At 23.8% G+C, this 20,707-nt stretch overlaps 5 protein-coding genes across 7 annotated transcripts; 3 read left to right on the top strand and 2 right to left on the bottom strand.

Annotated features, from left to right (window-relative positions):
* Positions 1–2,469: 2,469 nt before the first annotated feature.
* LOC127284761 (probable ATP-dependent RNA helicase DDX49) lies at positions 2,470–9,620 on the bottom strand. Of its 2 annotated transcripts, XM_051310413.1 has the most exons (6): positions 9,282–9,620; positions 8,832–9,176; positions 8,582–8,754; positions 8,140–8,495; positions 7,684–8,070; positions 2,470–3,314 (listed from the first exon to the last, which is right to left on the bottom strand). In XM_051310413.1, exons 1-6 carry the CDS (start codon positions 9,549–9,551, stop codon positions 3,310–3,312), a joined length of 1,536 nt encoding a protein of 511 aa, XP_051166370.1. In that variant the 5' UTR covers positions 9,552–9,620; the 3' UTR covers positions 2,470–3,309. The 2 variants fall into 2 exon arrangements, with proteins under 2 accessions (XP_051166370.1, XP_051166369.1); XM_051310412.1 differs by lacking the exon at positions 2,470–3,314 and having other exon boundaries at positions 7,014–8,070.
* On the top strand, positions 4,198–7,141 carry LOC127284773 (transmembrane protein 53). The gene is made up of 6 exons (XM_051310430.1): positions 4,198–4,347; positions 5,527–5,657; positions 5,727–6,002; positions 6,065–6,333; positions 6,404–6,581; positions 6,662–7,141. Exons 2-6 carry the CDS (start codon positions 5,568–5,570, stop codon positions 6,800–6,802), a joined length of 954 nt encoding a protein of 317 aa, XP_051166387.1. The 5' UTR covers positions 4,198–4,347; positions 5,527–5,567; the 3' UTR covers positions 6,803–7,141.
* A 293-nt stretch (positions 9,621–9,913) lies between the features above and the next one.
* LOC127284780 (serine/threonine-protein phosphatase 6 regulatory subunit 3) lies at positions 9,914–15,736 on the top strand. 2 transcript variants are annotated; one of them, XM_051310441.1, is made up of 18 exons: positions 9,914–10,036; positions 10,144–10,315; positions 10,705–10,784; positions 10,852–11,003; positions 11,126–11,247; positions 11,322–11,492; positions 11,562–11,740; positions 11,807–11,920; positions 11,993–12,125; positions 12,245–12,535; positions 12,656–12,720; positions 12,830–13,028; positions 13,090–13,173; positions 13,254–13,348; positions 13,413–13,497; positions 13,561–13,669; positions 13,741–14,113; positions 14,179–15,736. In XM_051310441.1, the coding sequence occupies exons 2-18, from the start codon at positions 10,256–10,258 to the stop codon at positions 14,312–14,314; spliced, it is 2,448 nt and encodes an 815-aa protein (XP_051166398.1). In that variant the 5' UTR covers positions 9,914–10,036; positions 10,144–10,255; the 3' UTR covers positions 14,315–15,736. The 2 variants fall into 2 exon arrangements, with proteins under 2 accessions (XP_051166398.1, XP_051166399.1); XM_051310442.1 differs by having other exon boundaries at positions 13,416–13,497.
* A 147-nt stretch (positions 15,737–15,883) lies between these two features.
* On the top strand, positions 15,884–18,366 carry LOC127284781 (dynein regulatory complex subunit 3-like). The gene is made up of 9 exons (XM_051310443.1): positions 15,884–16,084; positions 16,161–16,444; positions 16,514–16,686; positions 16,758–16,915; positions 16,986–17,178; positions 17,278–17,479; positions 17,567–17,812; positions 17,877–17,953; positions 18,029–18,366. Exons 1-9 carry the CDS (start codon positions 15,904–15,906, stop codon positions 18,357–18,359), a joined length of 1,845 nt encoding a protein of 614 aa, XP_051166400.1. The 5' UTR covers positions 15,884–15,903; the 3' UTR covers positions 18,360–18,366.
* Positions 18,367–18,372: 6 nt separating this feature from the next.
* Positions 18,373–20,583, bottom strand: LOC127284782 (enoyl-CoA delta isomerase 1, mitochondrial-like). The gene is made up of 6 exons (XM_051310445.1): positions 20,377–20,583; positions 19,790–19,932; positions 19,422–19,693; positions 19,154–19,332; positions 18,932–19,053; positions 18,373–18,860 (listed from the first exon to the last, which is right to left on the bottom strand). Exons 2-6 carry the CDS (start codon positions 19,890–19,892, stop codon positions 18,700–18,702), a joined length of 837 nt encoding a protein of 278 aa, XP_051166402.1. The 5' UTR covers positions 19,893–19,932; positions 20,377–20,583; the 3' UTR covers positions 18,373–18,699.
* Between the last annotated feature and the right edge of the window lie 124 nt (positions 20,584–20,707).

A 20,707-nucleotide genomic window follows, 5' to 3' on the forward strand; every position in this document is an offset into this window, starting at 1 on the left:
CCAAATAGGTATTCACTTTGTAATATATGCATCTGTAACGCAACAATTACTTCAAACGAGACACAAATTTTTTTTTTCCAATGAAAAGTAAATGAGCATCTCTATAAACTGCACCAATTAGAAATTATTATTTTTTTTTTTTTTATTCAGATAATAATAGTCGAAATGTGAAAATATCAAATATTTGTAATAATATTATTTATTATGAATTCTGTGTATAAAGATTCAATTCTTTTTTAAATTTAGGAAACAATATCTTTTTTTTTGTAATATTTTTATAATTTATATATTTATCATTGTTATTCATCAGACGTGTGAAAATTTCTTTAAATTCTCATTTTCATTTGATAGAAATTCCTGTGATTGTAATCGCTTTTAATTGAATATTTTATTACATCGAATTTACTATAAACTGAATTTTCAAATTAATTTGATTGATTATTCTGTCAAGTGACAAATAAAAATTCCAGAAAAAGAAAATTCGATTTAATAAAAATTCAGTTTTAATTTTTAAAATTAATGTTTTTTTTTTACTGTTAACATTTTTTAGTTCTATAAATATTTTTTTTTTCAATTTTATTTAACCATTTTTTTTTTCGCTAATCATAATACCGTTCAGAGTGCTCAATATACAATTTTAGGTAGTATTAAATTGCCTCAAACGCCGTGTATACATTGCAATTGAAAAATATTGCATATTGTAAATCACACTCGTCTTTGTTGTGCCCATTGTAATATTCAGAAATAGGTTTACATAATGTCCGAATCGTCGATAAAACTATAATAAAGTACTGTAAACAGTTAAACACATAAAAAAAAAAAAAAAAAATATTGACTTAGTTTCTTTATGGAATAAGGTGCCTAATATAATTCTTAAATTTCATTTCGTATACATAATACAATACCGGAAAATTGTAATTTGATTGTTAGTTTGAATATTGAATTTAATGAGATTACATAAACATTGTTAGTAAAAAAAGAATATTTTCATATTCAAATTTTTGATTTGTAAAACATTTCAAGATCGAATTGTTTTAACAATGCAACATTTTTCGAATATTTGAAAGAATTGAAAAATTCAGAAATTTTGCAAGTTTAATTTAAATTTTGACCTGTGATTGCTTATTTATTTACGTTTGTCAATTAAATTTGAATCTAATTAATGATTTCTTCCGGTTGTAGACGAAGGGAGACAGAGGAAGAGAATAGGGGATCCTCATCAAAATTCATAAAAGAAAAAGAGAGGGGCTTCAGAATACTTCTTCCGTTTGAGTTTTATCTCAGCCACTCAAACGACAGTAACGACAGTAATTGAAGTATATTGAATAGTGAGTGCTTTTTTTTAAACATACATCTTCTTTTAAAAATAATTATTAAATTATTAATTATAGTTAATTTTTTTTTCATTATGCTCTACAGTAGTGTTATTTTCCGGTAAGTATTTTTATTTTACTTTTAATATTGTTTTTTCAATATTATTATTCTTTTTTTTACATTAATCAACCTTAAATAAAGCACAAATAATTTTCTTTTTTTTTGATAATAAATCGTTCTCTAATTAATAATGCAGAAAATTATGCAATTAGAAATTGAATTTCATTCATTGCATCTGATGGAAGCTTTAAATTATTGCGTAATGAGTAGCTTCATTCCATCTGTACTTAAAATTATTTCAAATTGAGCATTGAATCTAAATTATAACAAAAATATATTATAAATATATATTATCATTGAAGAATATAATAAAAAGGAGGTCAAGTCTTGCGTGACGAACGATAGCAATAATTTTGTATTTTCTAAAAAAAAAAAAGAATATAGCTTGGAATTTCTAGCATATACTAATTATGAGAAAAAAGTTTCGTTAAATAAATTTTTTCATTTGAATTCTTTATTTGCCTTTTATAAAATTTTGATTAATATAAAAAATATATAAATAATTTTAATTAGAAAATTATTCTATCATACAAAATTATGAAGATTAATTACAATTAATAATAATAATTAGGAAAATGAAAATAAAATTTGGTTTCAAAAAAATATAATTTCTTGACACTAATAAAAATTGTAATTGAAGTAAAATATTTCGATAAAATTTGTTTTATTGAATTTGAACTGTACTAAAAAGACTGTACTCGTTCATTCGTGACCATGCGTGACACGCAGACGATCTACGATCAATTATTTGTCATTAGTGATTCTTTACTGTTCTTATGTCTGTTGCAGAATTATAAATGAATAGCCTGCAACTCGACTGTGCTTACTTATTATTTAATTTTTTCATATTCACAAAAAAAAATTTTTTATTTTCTTATTAACAATGTCATTAAATATTTTATTTTTTGTTTTATTATTAAATATTCAATTTTTCTTATATTGCACTTAAAAATTATTTTAAATAATTTAATTTCTTCTTGTATTTTGAAAATTTTATTTTATCTTTCAGTTTTTCTCCAAATCAGAAAACGATAATTATTTTAAAGAAACAATTTATTGAAAAATATTACAATTCAATGTTAGGAAAATTTAAATGTTTTTTAAGTACATAAAATGTAAACTTAAAAATAGTCGTATAATTACTGTATATTATGAAAAAAAAAATATATCAGCAAGGTAGAAAAATATAAAATCTTATTTTCATACCCATATTTCTTAGATAATTAATAAATAACAAAATTCAGTCGAACAATTAATTAACTAATTCAGGTATGAAAATACATTTTGAAAATAATTCACATTAGTAAACGTCTATATTTTCAGAAGAACTAATAGAATCTGAATCACTATCACTTGATTGATTATTATTTTGAGAAAAATTATTGTTCAATTTATAACAAACTGTTTGCTCCAATTTTTGTCGATTTAAAGAACAAGCAATGAGAGTTTTTTTACTTACAACAAGTAAATCGGCAATTTGTTTAGAAAGATTTCTTCTTGAATCATCAATTATATTTGCATACAATTTTTCAAAAACTTGATGTAATTTCTTCGACATAGTAACTAATGAAGGTAAAAATTCCAAATTTGAACAATTTGAACACATAAGACGAATATCAGTGGCAAATTCATAAGCTGCTTTATATTCACGATTTTCCATTTTCAATTTAATTATTTGAAAATTCATTGGATTTTCAATTGAACCGTGATTTTTTTCAATTACATCTGTAAGTTCTTTACTAAATGTTTGATAGAAAGGCCAAGCATAATCAATGTGTTTCTCGGAAAGAAGTTCATTTAATATTTCTTTACAAGCTTTTAAAGCATTTGATTCCTTTCGTTTATTATCAGTTGATGTTGTGTTTAAATTCATTTTTAATCTGAAAGAAAATTAAAAATTATAATTATATTATGAAACAATGTTTACATATACAAAAAAATGCCAACTTTTAGGTTAGAATTGAAATCGGAAGATATAAATGATATAAATTTATTTTTCACGATAAGTATAAATTTTAAATTTATAACAATTAGTATAAATAGATAAGAATTAAATTTTTACCTTTTAATAATAATGTGTAATTATAATTTTCATATAAAATTATATAAAATTAATAGTTTTTAATTCTGAAAAATTTGACAGCTTCAGAGAAAATTTATCCTAGCGGGAAGAATTTGAACTAAATCGTAACGGCATTTAAATTTTAAAAAACACTGTTCTCCATTTTAATTGGTTAATTTTTGAATTATTTTCCAATTGATGATTGGTGTTTATAAAAATAAATAAAATATTTAAACTCTTTCTTCACTCTTCTTATTAAAAATGTAATTTTAAAAAATTTCTTTTAAAAAAAATAATAACTTTTTTTTCAAATATTTACATCATTTTAAATAATTTATGTTTGACTCACGTGAAACGTGACTTTAAAAATCACTTATTGGAATAATTATATTGAAGTTATTCATATCTTCCTTCATGTTTATTCAAATGAATAATTTTCTTAATAGTATTATCTCATCATATACAGGTATTAATTTTTATTTATTATAAAAACAATAAATAATATAAATTATTTATTAAAAATTATTTTTATAAACAAAAAAAAAAAACAAAAAAGAGAGGTTATGTGAGTTTTTGTTTAATTTTATTTATATTTTTATAACTTTTTTTTTCAAATATTTTTTGTTTAATTATCAAAATGTTATTTTTAAATTTATATATATTGCTTATATGTATACACATATATACATAATATGTAATAGTATACGCATGCTTGGCGCCATGATCTGTCACTTCAGTCTTGAGTTAAAACTCGAACCAACTCAAGCTCCCAGAGCAGAATAATTTTGCTGACAAAACATAATTTAATTTTTTTTTTTTAGTCATCATTTACATTCACTTGCATATTAACGGTAATAATAAAAAGGTTCTTGTTCTCATTATACTAATATAAAATTATTTTAAGAGTTGATTTCAATGTCATATGCAAACTATTGTGTTGTGTATTTATATAAAAAGGAAACATATATATGTTTTCTTTCTATTGTTATGTTAAACGGCAGTGATTTTACTTTCTAAATACTTATATCAAAAGTGTATTTTATTATATATTTTACGTGTAAAATATTTTCATGAGTAAAAGTCTTTTCTTTTTTTTAATATGGAGATTTGCTGTTTTTTTTTTTTTTTTAGTGAGGTGAATAACATCGCTTGCAAATAAAGAAAGCAAATAGAGTACATTTCATGATATAAATTTAAAATTCAAGACTTGAATTTTCATTTACAAGAAATTGTAATTAATAATTTCATAACATAACCAAACTTTCATATGTAAATCATAAATAATATTTATTGAAATTTGTAATTCAAAATAATTGTTTAATATAATGTTTGGCATTTTTAATAATAATCTTTTTATTATTATTATGTTTAATAAAAAAACAAAAGTGGAAGATAATTAATTTTTTTAATAATTGTTATAATTACAATAAATTAAAAAGTTTAATTAAGAAATTATTTGATTTTATTACATTTACTGATTAAGAATAATTTTAAATTTCTCTGAAACGCTAAAGATTGCCATTAATAATAATTAATAAATTATTAATAAAATATATTATTTTGTTTTAAATAAATTCAGAGACAATGATCTTTGGAATTAGGATCACGTGATCAGTGAATGTTAGGACTTGAGGCTTCGGACATTGAAATATAAATTAATGAAGCTCCCTTTCTTCTTTGAACATTTTTCAAATTAAAAATGAATCACATTAAAAATATAATTATTATTCAAATACAATGAATTTTTGTTTTAATTTTAATTTTAATTAACGTAAATTTTTATATTTTGTATATTTGCATTTTTTCTATTATTTTTTTTTTATCATGTTTTAAGACTCCCACTTTGGCAGCAGGTCTATAATATTAACTGATAAAAACTATTTTATTTTAACAGATAAACAGTTTACTTTATAATAGATAAAGTGTAAAAATGTTGTTTCGATTAGTTTTAGTAAACAATTTATAAATAATTAATTGTAAATTTAAACTAAATTTTTGTAAATATATAAAAAAAATTAATTTTTTTTTAGATTTTAGATCGTTTTGTGCGCAGAATTTTTAGTAAATAAAAATGGCACTAACAAGAATGGCTCTCTCAAGATTAACAACTAATAGACTCTCTCAATATACAGTTTCCATTTCCAAACATCAGCAAAATATGGTAATTTTATTTTTATTTAATTCATATATGTTTGTTAATTAAAAGTAATTGATAATTTTTTTTTTTTAGATGCTGAGACTAATAGCCAGTAGATTTGTATCAACTCATCGAATTACAAAAAATATTGAACTTATAACAAAAGAAACTTCAATTCAAACTAATAAATTTAATAAACAAGATTCTATTGTTTCCGAAGATCGACCACTATTAATTTTACTATGTTGGCTATTAGCTCAACGTAAACACGTTATGAAATATGCAAATTTCTACATGGAACAAGGTTTTGATGTTGTTACTGTCACTGTCAGTCCATGGCAACTAATGTGGCCTGCCAATGGAACTAGAGTAAGTTTATATTTTTATTTAAAAAAAAAAAAAATTATTTAATAATTTGAAAATTTTTTTAGAAAGTAGCTGCTGAACTTTTGGAATTTATGGATCAAAATAAAAATTATCAACAAATAATGCTACACGGCTTTTCTATTGGCGGTTATATGTGGGGTGAAGTTTGTGATTTTATACACAAAGATAGAAAACGATATGATCATATTATAGAAAGAATTGTAGGTCAAGTTTGGGATAGTGCTGTTGATATTACTGAAATTACAATTGGAGTACCGCCTGCAGTTTTCCCTAATAATGACGTAATGCAAAATATGTTTAAAAAATACATGGAGTAAGTTTTCTTTTTTAGAAAAAAAAAAAATTATTCGATTAATTTTCTAATAAAATTTCAAAAATTACAGATATCATTTGAAAGCTTTTCATAAGCAAGCAACGCAATATTATGTTCGTTCTAGTCAACTTTTTCACACGAATATTGTACATTCGCCAGCATTATTTCTTTTAAGTAAAACAGATACAATTGGAGCTGTTAAAAGTAATATGAGAGTACGAGACAGTTGGGATTCACTTGGAATAAAGGTCAGTTTAAAAAAAAATAGAGAAAAATTTGTTTTTAATTCTTTTTTATATGAATTTATCCTCTTTGTTTTTTTTTGCAGACGTACGTAAAAATATTCGAAGATTCTCCACATGTTGGACATTTTCAAAAATATCCAAAGGAATATATTGCGGAATTGTATGCATTTATGGATATGCTACAAATGATACAGGATGTGGAAAAAGTTAAAACGCGACTTTAATATCACTCAAAAAATGAAAAATCAGTTTATAAATCATCAAAAGACACTAGTACAAATCTGTGACTTAAAAGCAGTTTAATTGGTAAAAAATTGTCAGTCAATTTTGGAAAAAGAAAAATATTAAAAGCAACAAATTATAAATTTCGAAGGAAAAAAAAGATTTTGCTTTTAAGCCACAGAATAAACAGCCTGTTAATTTTAGGCTGTGACAAAAAAAAAAAAAAATCAGCAAGAAATTGCAAATTGCCTTCTCTAGTTTAACCACCTTTTTTCGGTTTTTTTGAAAAATTGTGGAAATTTGCCTTCTTACTATATTAAAATATATAGTATGTCTCGAAACCTTACAAGTATTATTTGGAAAAATTTATATTGAAAAAGAAATTATTTCTATTCTATTTTGAAGGGAATAATCAAATTATTCACTAAAATTTTTATATAATTTTCTTTATATTTTTTGAAATGTTAATTAGTAAAAAATTAAGACAAAAAAAAAAAAATTTTACATTAATCTTTTTATCATATTACCTTTTCGAATGTTGAGGTAAATTTTATATTAATTATGTATAAAAATAGTGTTTATCGTAAATTTTTTATAACAATGAATTGTGGTAGAAAAATTAATTCTATAAACACTCAGTGTTGAAGAAAATCACTGAGATATTTATAATATAGAAATGATTCTAAAAATTTTTAGAACTTGAACTTAAAATCTAAAAATTTGTCAACAATAAACAAGTTTTTTTTCTACACTATTGTTTATTAATTAAAATTTAAATTAACGGAAATATTCCGTTCTTATTTACAGTTAATAGTACTCTTTTATTTTTTTAATTTTTTTCGTTTTTTCACTAAACTGATATCAGAATCTTTTTTATTCTTACCTTTAGTTATTGATTTCTTCATTAAAATTTTGGATTTACTTTCAATTTGTCGTGTTTTATCTTTTTTGTTAATTTCTTTTTGAATTGGAGATTTTACCTTTGTTGTTAAATCATTTATTTTTTCGTTTTCATCGTCACTTTCTTCTTTCTTTTCTTTTTCTTCTTTTATCTGCTCTACATCAGATTTAATTTTTCTTTTTTTCATTCTCTTGTGTTTAAATCGATTCTCAAGAAATTCTTCCACTTCGTCTGGATCCATTCCGGCTAAAATTAATTTTTTCCTCTTATTTATCATTTTCTTTTCAAAAAAATCAGTTTCATCGAGCTTCATTTCTGCTTCTCGTTTAGTCACTGAAATCTGTGTGAAAATCGTTACGATTTCCTTGTCTGTAATAAAAATCAAATTTAATATTAATTTAGAAAAAAATTTGAAGAAAAAAAAACGAAAATATTTACCGTCTACTTCATATTCTGTTAATTTAGTGCCTATTGTATCTTCTATCGCTTGAAGTAATTTTAAATCGTGTGGTGTTACTAAACTAATAGCCATACCATCACGACCGGCTCTTGCAGTTCTACCTACACGGTGAACATATTCTTTAGGAATATTAGGTATCGTGTGATTTAAAACCATTTGCACAATGGGAATGTCTAAACCTCTTGCTGCCACATCAGTGGCTATTAAAATTTTCACTTGATCAGCTTTAAATTTATGTAAAGCTTCAAGACGTTCTCTTTGTTTTATCATTGCATGTAGAGCGACATTTTCAAATCCAACTTCATTTAAAGTCATTGATAGTAGTTGACAATTTCTATTTTTGAAAAAAAAACGAAACTTTTTTTATAAAATTAATTTTAAGTAAATGAATTAAAATTTAAAAAAATTAAAAAAACATACTTGCAAGTGTCGGCGAAAATCATAATAGATCCACTTTTACATGTTTCTCTATAGGTTTTAATGACTTCAACTAAAAAAGCATCTCTAACATTAACAGGACAGAGGACAAAGTGTTGTTTTAATTCCTTTACAGTCGCTATTCCAGTATCATCTTGAGCCTCGAACAAAAAGACCTTAAAAAATAATTTCTAAGTATAACAAAAAAATTTTCCAAAGATAATATATATATTATTAAAAATCAAAAATTTACATCGTTTGCTGTCATTTGTTTGACTTTTTCAAGAGTATCAGTCATAGTGGCACTAAAAAGAAGATTCTGCCTCTTTTTTGGTAAGGCGTTAAAAATTGTTTGTAATTGTTCATCAAAATGACCGCTAAGAAGTCTATCGGCTTCATCGAGAACAACAAATTTTACTTTTTGCAATGAAAATGTATCACAACTTTCTAAATGATCAGCAAGACGACCTGGCGTTGCCACCACAATATGTGGTCGTTTCGCTAATTCAAGACCCTGAACAACCATATCCATTCCACCGACAATAACACATTTTCTTAAATTAATTGGCTTTCCAATCACGGCAAATTGATCAGCGATCTATAATTTAAATTTAATTATTTAAAAAATTAATTTAAGGAGATGCTTTAAAGGAACTTATTAACTTTTAATGATTTAATTATAATTATACAAAAATGTTTATACCTGAAAGGCTAATTCTCTTGTAGGTGTTAATATAAGTGCAAATATTCCATAAGGATCTTCACATAATTTTTGTAAAATTGGCAATGCAAATGCAAGTGTTTTTCCACTGCCAGTTTTTGCACAACCGATACAATCTTTTCCAGACAATATTTCTGGAATACAATTTGTTTGAATAGGTGTTGGTTTTTTCACACCTATTGTTTTACACTGATCAGCGAGCCATTGATTTAATTTTAAATCTTGAAAATTGGTAACTTCGGTTTTATTCATATTTTCTCTTTCAATTTACAAAAAAAACACGTGTTTTGATGACATTTATAACAAAACAGAAAAAGTGAGGTTATGTTGAAGTTGACGTCGTTGCAGTGCTGCCAATCATCACTGCCGCCAATTTTTGAAATTCAAAATCAACAAATTTTGTGAATATTTTAACATTAATAGAAAATAAGTATATAAATACTTTAAAATAAAACATTGTTTTTACTTTAAAATCAATTAATAAACATCTAAATAAATTTTAAAAAAAAACTTACCATCTTTAGATAAAGTGAAAATATTCGCCATCTATTAGTTTAATGTGGAAACATTATAAAATCGATGAAATTTTTAATGTTTTATATGTTGGTATTAAGAATCGTCTGAAGTTATTCAATTGGAATGAATTGGAACAAGCATCAGGACGTTTTATTTTCTTGTCTGTATATTTGCGTGTATAAAAAAAAGTGACGTTTTTGGAGAGCATAATACTTTATGGAGTAAATATTTTTTTTTTTTAAAAAAATCTATTATTTTCATTAATTGACGTTATATTTTTGATTTTTTATTGGGCTAATAAGCTTTTGTTATACCACTTTTATTATAGTGCGTTTCAAACTCCAATTCTGTGACCCTTTGAAGTGCAACTCATATCCTTGTTACAAAACAACAAAAGGTTTCGCACGTTAATGTAGTTATATTGTAATTACAAATTCAATATGTTTTGGGCGAATTCATATGTGTCATCTCCTCAAGTTGAGGCTTTGTTAAGTAAACAGGTAATTTAAAAAAAAAAAAGAAATTGATTTCTCATAACCCTACTTTCTCTTCTGGGAGAAAAAAAATATATACACTATTGCAAATTTACAACCTTTTGTCTCCAAAGAAAAGACATTTTAGAATATTGTATTTTTTTTTATTTAAATTTTTCTTTATTGACAATTGCAAATTTTGTATTATTAAATAGATAATGTGGAATATTAAAGTTAACTTTTTGAAAATATAGTATAATTTTTAATTTACAATTAAAAATTGCTTTTGAATTATTTTGAAATAGGTTAGGTACTTTTATTTATTTTCATGAGAATGATTTATAAAATGTTTTTCCCACACATTCTTATGTAAGTGAAAAATTGATAAATCAATGTTAATTAATTTAAATTTATAGGATTTTACCTTGTATGAATTAATGGATATAGATGATATTCTACAAGAATGTAAAAGTCAAAATAAAAAGCTAATTGAATTGTAAGTATAATTTTTCTTTACGAATTAATTTTTTTAAATTTAATTTATTAATTCTTTTATTTTCTAGTATAACAAGACCAGATATAATGAAAGAATTGGTTACGTTAACAACAAAGGAGCCTCCACTTGATTTAGAAGAACGTAGACGTTATAAATATCCGAATGTTGCTTGTGAACTTCTCACTTGTGATTTACCATCAGTAAATGAGAAATTAGCAGGTAATTTTATTTGTTTTTTGCTTTAATAAAATCTTAATTTCTTTAAATCGAATTAAAATTGAAAGTAAATAAATTAGTAAACAAAATTGAAACAATAATTAAATAATGAATTTTAATTACAGGTGATGAAGATCTTTTAACGAAACTATATTCCTTTATAGACACAGAAGAGCCTTTAAATCCTCTACTAGCTTCATTTTTCAGTAGAACAATTGGTGTGTTAGTAGCAAGAGCAAGTGATCAGGTATTGAATTGAAAATATAACTATTTCTCTGTTTTCTTTGTGAATTTTTTCCTATTTTTCATTTATCTTTACAGAATTGGTATTCCTATCAATTCACCTGTTTACAGTTCTTAGAATTTATAAAAAGTCGTCAACGTTGCGTAGAACAACTTTTACATCATTTAGAAACATCAGCAATTATGGACTTACTATTGAAACTTGTAACTCAGGTCGAAGGAAGTGATATGCGACAAAATATATTAACTGTAAGATTTTATTTTTCTATTAATTATTTATTAAAAACAAATTAAACAAAAATAAAAAATTTATTACAGTGGTTAGATGATCAAGAATTGGTGCAACGTTTAATTGGACTTCTTTCTCCTGAATTAGGTTCGAAAAAACATTCAAACGCATCTCAATTAATCTGTGATATGATTACAGAAGGAAGGGAGTACAAACATAATTTAACTGAACGCTCCGAACCAGATCCCATTCTTCAAAGATTAGAATCGTAAGTTATTTTTTTTTTCCAAATTAAATTAAAAATAATATATTAAATTTGATTTAATTTTTACAGAGTAGAAACAGTTGAACTTATTTTGAAGACTATTTTAAATGGAGAAAAAATAGAGAGCAGTATTATTGGCGGAATTCAAATACTTCTAACTCTTTTGACACAAAAAACAAAATGGTATTTTAGAAATATTACAAATTGAAATTTATTTAAATATTTAGAATTTTAAAAATATTTTTCTTTTTAAAGTGGTTCTTCAGACGCTGATCGTGGTTCAAGTGGTTCTGATGATATCGTTAGCGATGAACAATGTCAGAAAATTATAAATGCCACGATACCATTTCTCGAAGAGCTTAATAAACTTTTATTGGAACCTCCTTACGTAAGTATCAAAGAAATTATTTTTACTATTTTTATTTCAAAATTTTTCTAATTTTTTGCTTTTTTAGATCCCATTTTTAGAAAGCGTTATAATTATTGAATTTCCTTTTTTTATTATAGAAACCACCTGTAGATACAACTGTTGGATTATTGGAAGTTCCACTTGGAAATACTCGTCTTCATGTTATTAAATTATTTGTCGCTCTAATATCAACAGAAAAATTAATTGAAAAAACAGTTAGCAATTTTCCAACAATTGAAAAATTAATGGAACTTGGAACATTCCAAATACTTCTTGATCTTTTTTTCAAATATTCTTTTAATAATTTCTTACACACACAAGTACAACAATTTTATCAAGTTGCAATAAATTGGTTTAATCCTGAAATTAATGAGCTTATTTTGGAAAATGTAAGTTGATTGAATTTTTTCTATAATTCTGAATTGTTCTTTAAAACTCTTAATAAAAAATTATAAACAAAATTAAATTTGATCTAATATTGTATTTAAAAACAAAAATGTTTGTTTCAGGTATTTATAAAGTGTAAGTTATTGGAACGAATAATGGAATGCTGGAAGGAAAATGGGGACAAAAAGTGAGTTATATTCGATTATATTTCACTCAAAGTTATTGTCTATTTTTAAAAAATTGTTATGGGATTATTTTTTTTTTTTAATTTTAATTTTATGTAATTCATCTTTTAGAAATGAAAAATCAAGTGTTAAACACGCCTATATGGGTCATTTGATTGAACTTGAAAATCATATAGTGGAACAATGTAAAAAAAATGAGTCTTTCAATGATTTTCTCAAGACAAAATTGCCTGAAGAAACATTCAATCAATGGGAAACTTTTGTTGCTGAACAATTGAGTGAAATAAATAAAATTCAACGAATAATGTTGGTAAGTTTGAAAAAAAATTAACGGTATTCTTCAATTTTTTTTTTACCATTTAATTTTTTAGGGTGGACCTGCACAGGTATATATGTCGGAGTCTGCAGAAAAATCTGACGTTTACGCTTATTCACAAGAAGTTTATGCACAACAGGTTTGTAAAAAAGAAATGTGTTTATTTAACTTTTTTCGAATATTTTTTTTCAAATATAAGAGTATTTTTTACAATCTCAGGTATATTCTAATTATCAGGGACAACTATTAGGATCTCACTATGTTTCATATTCAGTTCATGATGAAAAATTCATTGATGGAGATGAAGATTTACAGTAAGTGTTGAATTAAGATTTAAAAAAAAAAATTTTTGATTTTTATTATTCTTTTTTTTAATAGCAGTAATACAGTTGGTCAATTGGGTACAATAGATTTTATTCTCAATGATGATGATATCAGCAAAGGAGAAGATATGTTTAGCAAGGTAATAGAATTTAATTTATTAAAAAAAAAAACAATTTCAATAAATTTAATTTTTTAAATACAGCTTTGCTTCGAAAAACGGATAAATTTTGGCGAAAATAATGAAAAACAAAATTGGTGTTGGTCAGAAGAGGATGATGGTCCCTGTGACATGGAAATAGATTCAAATGATGGTAAAATAATTTTTAAAGTTTTGGCATTTCTTTTTTTTCGAAATTTATTTTAATTAAAAATTTTTTCTTAGCTTCAGCATTGCCACAAGTTAATCCTTGGGGTGTTGAATCATCAGAATTAATTGAAGAGACAGGTTGGGCAAATTTTGATAATTTCGATTCAAAATTAAGTATCGATAGTGAAAAAAAATCGGAACCTTTTGTGGCAACGTTTCCGGATTTAGTACAAACACCAACGCCAAATTTAGCTGAAGAAACAATTCATGTACAGAAAATTAGTTTAGAAGGAAATTTAAATGATCCCAAAGCAAGTGGCGATGAAATTACGATAAATTCAACAGAAACTAATTTAACGACGGAGAATATTGAGAAAACAACAACAACAACAACAAGTGTAGATTCTGTAAATACTCCAGATAGTAATGCCAATCCTGTTACAAATAGGTAAGTGAATAAAATTAAAAGTAGATATTTTTATTTTTTTAATTAAAAAAAAATTTTAATCACAGGATGTCTGAAACTACGGAAATTAAAGAGGATGTAAAGGATGTTATACAAAATTCAATAGAGAATGTAATACCATTGGCTGAACAAAGTACTACCGATGTAGTTGAGAATGCGCCTGTTGATGATAATGTTTTATAAAAAATAAGAAATGGGGGAAAAAAATTTCTATTAAGATTTGGGATAGCAAATAGGACAAATCATATCAGATCGGTCTTACATAATTATCATAGCATTCTAATTCTCCCAAAAAAAAAAAAAAATATGGTGATGGCGCAATTTGTATTCTAAATTTTAATAGTGTAGAAAAAATATCGATATTAATTAAGTTCATCGCGCTCAATTCTTTAATTGATTTTTTATTCTTCTCATGAACTATCTTCTTTGTTTTTTGTAAGTACAAAAAGTAATATTTCTCTCTTTCATCGCTACAATTTTTTTTGTTCTTTTGTCACACATTGATTGTTGAGAATTCTTTAAATTTTTAACTTGTATGTAAGTATGTATGTAATTTTTCACATGAGAAATGAAATAGAATATTTTTTAACAAGATTTATTTCTCTCATATGTAAGAACTTTTTTGTATTAATATTATTAGAAAATTGTATTGAACTTTTCGTTAAAAGCATTTAAATGCAATGGTAAATATTTTCAAAAACCTTGCTTTTTTTTTCATTGAAATGTTCTTGCAATTAGGGGAAAAAGGGTTTATTATTTTTTTTTTCAATTTATTCTGACATATGGGAGAAGTATAAGAGATCTTTACAGTTGTACTAAGGTGCACCCAAAAGAAATGATAGCTTTATTTTAAAAATCCTCTTTTTTGTTTTAACTGATAAAAAAATTATCGTTGATTCGACAAAAAATATTTAAATATGTATAAATATTTTAAACTATATTTAAGAATTGTAAGTTATAAATTAAAATTGTGTGCTTGTTGAGAATTTTTGTTTTTTTTTTAAAGTGTAATTTTATTTTTATGTTAAACTGGGCTTTCAATGTTTGTTATTGTTTGTAGTGGATTTAAAAGAAAAAAAATCTGTCAATTTTTGAGACTCAGGCTTTAATTTTATTTGGGTCGCCTTAAATTGTACGTATATTGAATATATGATGTGGCATTAGATCAGTAAAAAAAAAAAAAAAAAAAATATCTAAAGTACAAGACACAAAAGTGAAATTCAAGAATGCATTAATCCCTAAATCAGAATTCAAATCAATTGATATTTAATTTTTTTTTCACAATAAATTGAAAAACGTTGTAAATTTGCAACGATAGATAAAAAAAAATAATGAATGCGAGGCTATTAAAAGAAAATCACATATAGTCCGATATTTCACAATGAATTTAGTGCTTTTGCTTTTTCGAAAGATTAAACAGAAGTACTTAGGTACAGTGCCTACAAATCGCTTGAACATATTCCTATGCCACGGCATGATGTATAAAAAAAAACACGTATTTTTATTATGTTATAGATTAATGAGTTAAAATTGTCAAAGTACTTGTAATCTATAAAAAAAATATGCCTTTTGTTTGCATTCCAATAAAAAGTGTAAAAACTACAATTTTTATTATTATTTTTCATTATTAGTATTTATTTTTAGAATTCGCTTTTAAATGGTTACCTAGCAACTGAAACTGCTTCTTGAATTGAATATTGGGGTTAGTGTGAAAAGTAACAAAAGATACTTATTAATTTTAATTGTTTTAACACTTTAGAAAAAAAAAAAAAATGTCACATAAAATGGAAGAAATTTTAATTTTTCCAAATTCATCAGCACCTTCTGTGATAAATCATGATTTATTAATTAATTTAGTCATTGATCAAGGTCCCAAGAATGAAGCCGGTAAATTATTCGTTGAAGATGATATTAAACTAAATGAAATAAAGGAAATAAGAATTGAACATCTGAGTAAGTAAATTCACTTTGCAAATTTTTTTTTTTTTAATTCTTGTTTTTATATCTAAATAAAATTTTCTTATTTCAGATATTTTGAACATCAGTCATCTTTGGATTATGAGTAATTTGATAATTTTGAAATTATCCAGTAATATAATAGAAAAAATTGAAAATCTCGATAATCTTGTTAATTTAAAAGAATTAGATTTATCATTCAATCGAATAAAAATTATAGAGAATTTAAATCATCTTGTAAATTTGGAAATTCTATTACTTTATAATAATAAAATTGAAATAGTCGAGGGTATAGATAATTTGGATAAACTTCAAATAATGAGTCTTGGAAGAAATGAAATTAAATGTCGAAATCATGTGAGTTATGTTATTTCAAAATTTTTATTATTACAAATTTTATGAATAATAAAATAAATTTTATTTAAGGTGATGTATTTACGTAAATTTAACAATTTGAAAAGTTTAAATATGGAGGGAAATCCATGTACAAATGATGAAGAATATTTGGATTATTTAATTGCCTACATACCTCAACTTGTTTATTTACAATATAAAATGATAACTGAAGATCAACGAAGAAGATCAATTGATAAGCATTTGTAATTTTTATTAAAAAATTTGTTTTTTACATTTTCTTTTACAATATTGATTATTTATTATTTTCCTTCAGTCGGGAAATAAGTAATCTCAAGGAAAAAGAAGACGAGGAGAAAGAATTATTAAATGCAAAAAAAGCATATGAAGATCACATTATTCAAGTTTCCACTTGTTATGTTGAATATTTAGATAATGATCATTTATTCGAGCAAATATTTAAAAATGATAAAGGCAAGAAATATTAATTAAAATATAGTTTAATTTAAATTAATGAATAAATTTTATTATACTTTTGAAACAGAGGGAAAAGCACTGATGAATATAAATCGCGAAACAGAAACTGCATATGAACAATATAAAATAACATTTTTATCATTTTGTCACGAATTATTTGACTATGGTTTAAAAGAACAGAAACGTAGAATGGATGAAATTGAAATTTTTGAAAAAACAATCGAAAATGGTAAATATGATGCGCAAAAAGAGGCACAACAGTAAGTATAAATAATTCTTATATATAAATTGTTAATAAACAAATATAGAAACAAAAATTTAAAAATTAAATAAAAACAAAAATTGATTTTAATTTCTAGATTAATAGAAGAAATATTAGAGAATAAGTCTTCAATATTCGCTCAAGTTACAAATTTAATAAAAAACAGTGGAGAAAATAATGATGAATTCAAAAAGAATATTTCTAAAGTAAAAGTAATTTCCGAAGAATTCGATGATTTATTACATAAAACTTGGAAAAAATTAATGAATAAGGAAATTATTTTACACGAACAATTTGAAGTAATTTTTTAATTTTACTAAAATTATAAAATAAAAAAAAATTTAATTAATTTATTATAAATTTGAAAATAATATACCCTTTTTTAGGATTTAAATGAAATTTTCAAAATTAACATGACCGATATGATTGGCTCGTGTTTAGAAACTGCACAAGGATTTTTTACAATGATGAGAAATGCCGAAAGGGAATATAATGATAATTTGAAATCATTGGTGACATTATTTATGAATAGTTTTGGTGATAAAACAATGCCACTTGAATATCAAGAGATTTGCGGTTCAAAAGATATAATGATTAATAATTTTGGTGCATCACACGACATACATTTACAGGTACAATATAAATGTAAATTTCAATATAAATAAATAAATATGCAAATTGAATTTTTTTTTTAAGGTAATTGATGATCGTGAAGATATTTTTGTGAATCGATTAAAAAATTGGCTAGATGAATTAACTGAAAAACAAGTTGAGTAAGTAAAAGACTATTTCTTAATAATTACAAACGCTCATTTGTATATTTAAAAAAAAAAAAAATTTATTATTAGAGAGGAAAAACAAAGACATCGTAATCAAATTTTGGAAATTTCTCATTTCTTTGATTTTCAACGTGAAGAATTTCATAAATTACAACAACTTCAGGAAGGTATTTTAATGAATTATGAAGAAGAAGTTGATAATGATAATAAAGATATTTCTAAAGAAAGTACAATCAATGAAGAAATTAAAGAAGATGTTAAAGAAGATGTTAATGAAGATGAGGTTCATGAATCCATTACTAATGAACACAGTATTAAGGAATATTATTCCAATGAAAATGTTGGAGAATTTTCTCATCAAAATTCGATTTATGATTATAATATTTTTCAAAATGAATAATGACAATATTAAATGAAAAATGTAAACATTTTATTATATTTTACTTTTATATAATTACAATTTAAAAAATAATTTCCTTATAATACGTATAAAAAATATGATATAAAATTTAGTTTTTTATACATTATACTAAAAAATATTAGTAAAAATCTTATTTCACTGTTAGATAGAATATTAAAATTTCATGTAAAAAATATCTCATGATATTAAAAATTATATTAGATGAATCAGTCTCTTTTTTTACTGTTTCATTCAAAAAAAAAAAAATGGAAGGAATCAATAAAAATAGGAATAAAAATTTCGATTTTTTTTCCCCAGTTTGATATAAGAATAGAAATAATTATTTCTTTTTCAGAGATTGAAGATAAATTTCAAGACCTGCTTGAACTCTTGGATTCATAACAAAATTAACAAATATTTCCGTATCTTTTTCACGATTATTCTTCAGCCATGATATAAGATTATTTCTCAATTGGAGTTTAGTTACACCTACAGCTTCGGCTGTAATGTAAAAAATATATAAATATATTAAAGAAATTAAAATTACAAAAAAAAAATTTTTGTACACTCACCGGGAATTTTATCAAAACTATTGATATATTTCTCGCATTTTGCAATTGCATCAGCTTTATCGGATGCTAATTCATCTACAAGATTTATATTGAGTGCTTCCTCAGGGGTAAAGAGAGTTCCTCTAAAAATGTAAATTTTCAAAATTATCCAATGGCAAAGTATCTACAAAATAATTTTTTGATTATTTCTAAATGTAATTAATTTTTTATTTTAATATTTACCGAAGGAGAGCAATTTCTGCTTTTCGATAGCCAACTGTTGAAATGAAGGTGTCTTTAAACCATTGAGGAGCGACAATTCCCAATTTTGTCTCATTTAATCCAATTTTATTTTTTCCATTAACCATGACTCGATATTCACAGGCAAGCGCTGTGAGACATCCACCAGCTGGACTTGCTCCCTATTAGAAAATAATTAGAAAATATTTTATTTAAAAATAAAGCACTACTTCGAAATATACGAAAGTCAAGTAAATATTTGTTATTTTACATTTATAGCAGCAGCAGTTCGTATTTGTAATCCATAAAGTGTCATCCAAAAATCTTGCAAAGCAGTCCAAAATTGAGAGCAACGTTTAACATCAACTTTATACATTTCCATAATATCGAGTCCTGCCGAAAATACAGTTGACAGAGACGAAGTTATAATGATTCCTTTGAGTTTTTGTGTTTTCATTTCATTTAAAGTTGTCGTCAATTCAGTTAATAATTCCAAATTAAGACTATTTACTGGTGGTCTAGCCATAGAAACCACTGCTATACCTGCGAAAAAAAAAATTATTTCATTTAGTATAATTATTTTATTATTCTATGGAAATTAATTATCAGTTTAATATTAATTAATTTCAGATAGCTTACCTGAGTCTCTTCGTTCAACTTCAACAAGTTTTGCTTGTGATGATAAACTTCTCAAGTATAAATTTACTTGTGGTTTTAGCAATTTTCTCATAATAATAGACATTTTATAAAAATTTCTGTACGTCTGTCTTTAAATATAAGTACTGAAAAATAATTACATAAAAATGAAAACTATTTTATTTATAATTAAAAAAAATATGTTGCAAAAAAATATTAATTATTGATATAGTAAAAGAATTATTCCTAATTTACTTATATAAAATGAAATTAAACAATATTTATAAATAAAATAAAATAGTTAATAATATAATAATAATTTAAAATAATTAATAATTAATGATATTTTTTATATTTATAAATAAAAAATGTACATTTTCAGTGATAATAATGAAAAAAATATAAAAACTTTCACTCATGATGACAAGTCAAAATTTTTACAATTAATAACACATATTAATATTATTATGTAATAATAACAAAGAAATGAATTATTTTTTCGATTAATTATTATTTTAATTAATTTAATAAAAAATTACTGTTATATTCTAAATGTTTTCTTAAATTTTACTAAAAGTTATTTTTTATACCTGATATATTTTTTTTCTTAATATCCTTATTAGTTTAAGTATTACAATTTATTTGTGGACTTTGAACCTTTTAAGGTTGCGTCTGCGCAGAATAGCTTATTTTAACTTCTACACCAAATATTTAAAATTAATTACACAAAATATTATTTATTTTAACTAAAATTGATTTAAAAAAAATAATAATAAACAAAAAATTAACCTACTTTTCTTGATGACATTTCATTTTTTTAAGGTGTATTTTCAAAATAATTTTACTCATTGGCAGTTTCAATTGACCAATAAAATGTATTATCGTCTTTTCGAACTCATTTTTAATTGGTTAAACAGAATA

The sequence above is a fragment of the Leptopilina boulardi genome, unplaced genomic scaffold (genome assembly GCF_019393585.1).
Source record: "Leptopilina boulardi isolate dan_hultmark-lab unplaced genomic scaffold, ZJU_Lbou_2.1 LbouV2_325, whole genome shotgun sequence".
NCBI classification, from domain to species: domain Eukaryota; kingdom Metazoa; phylum Arthropoda; class Insecta; order Hymenoptera; family Figitidae; genus Leptopilina; species Leptopilina boulardi.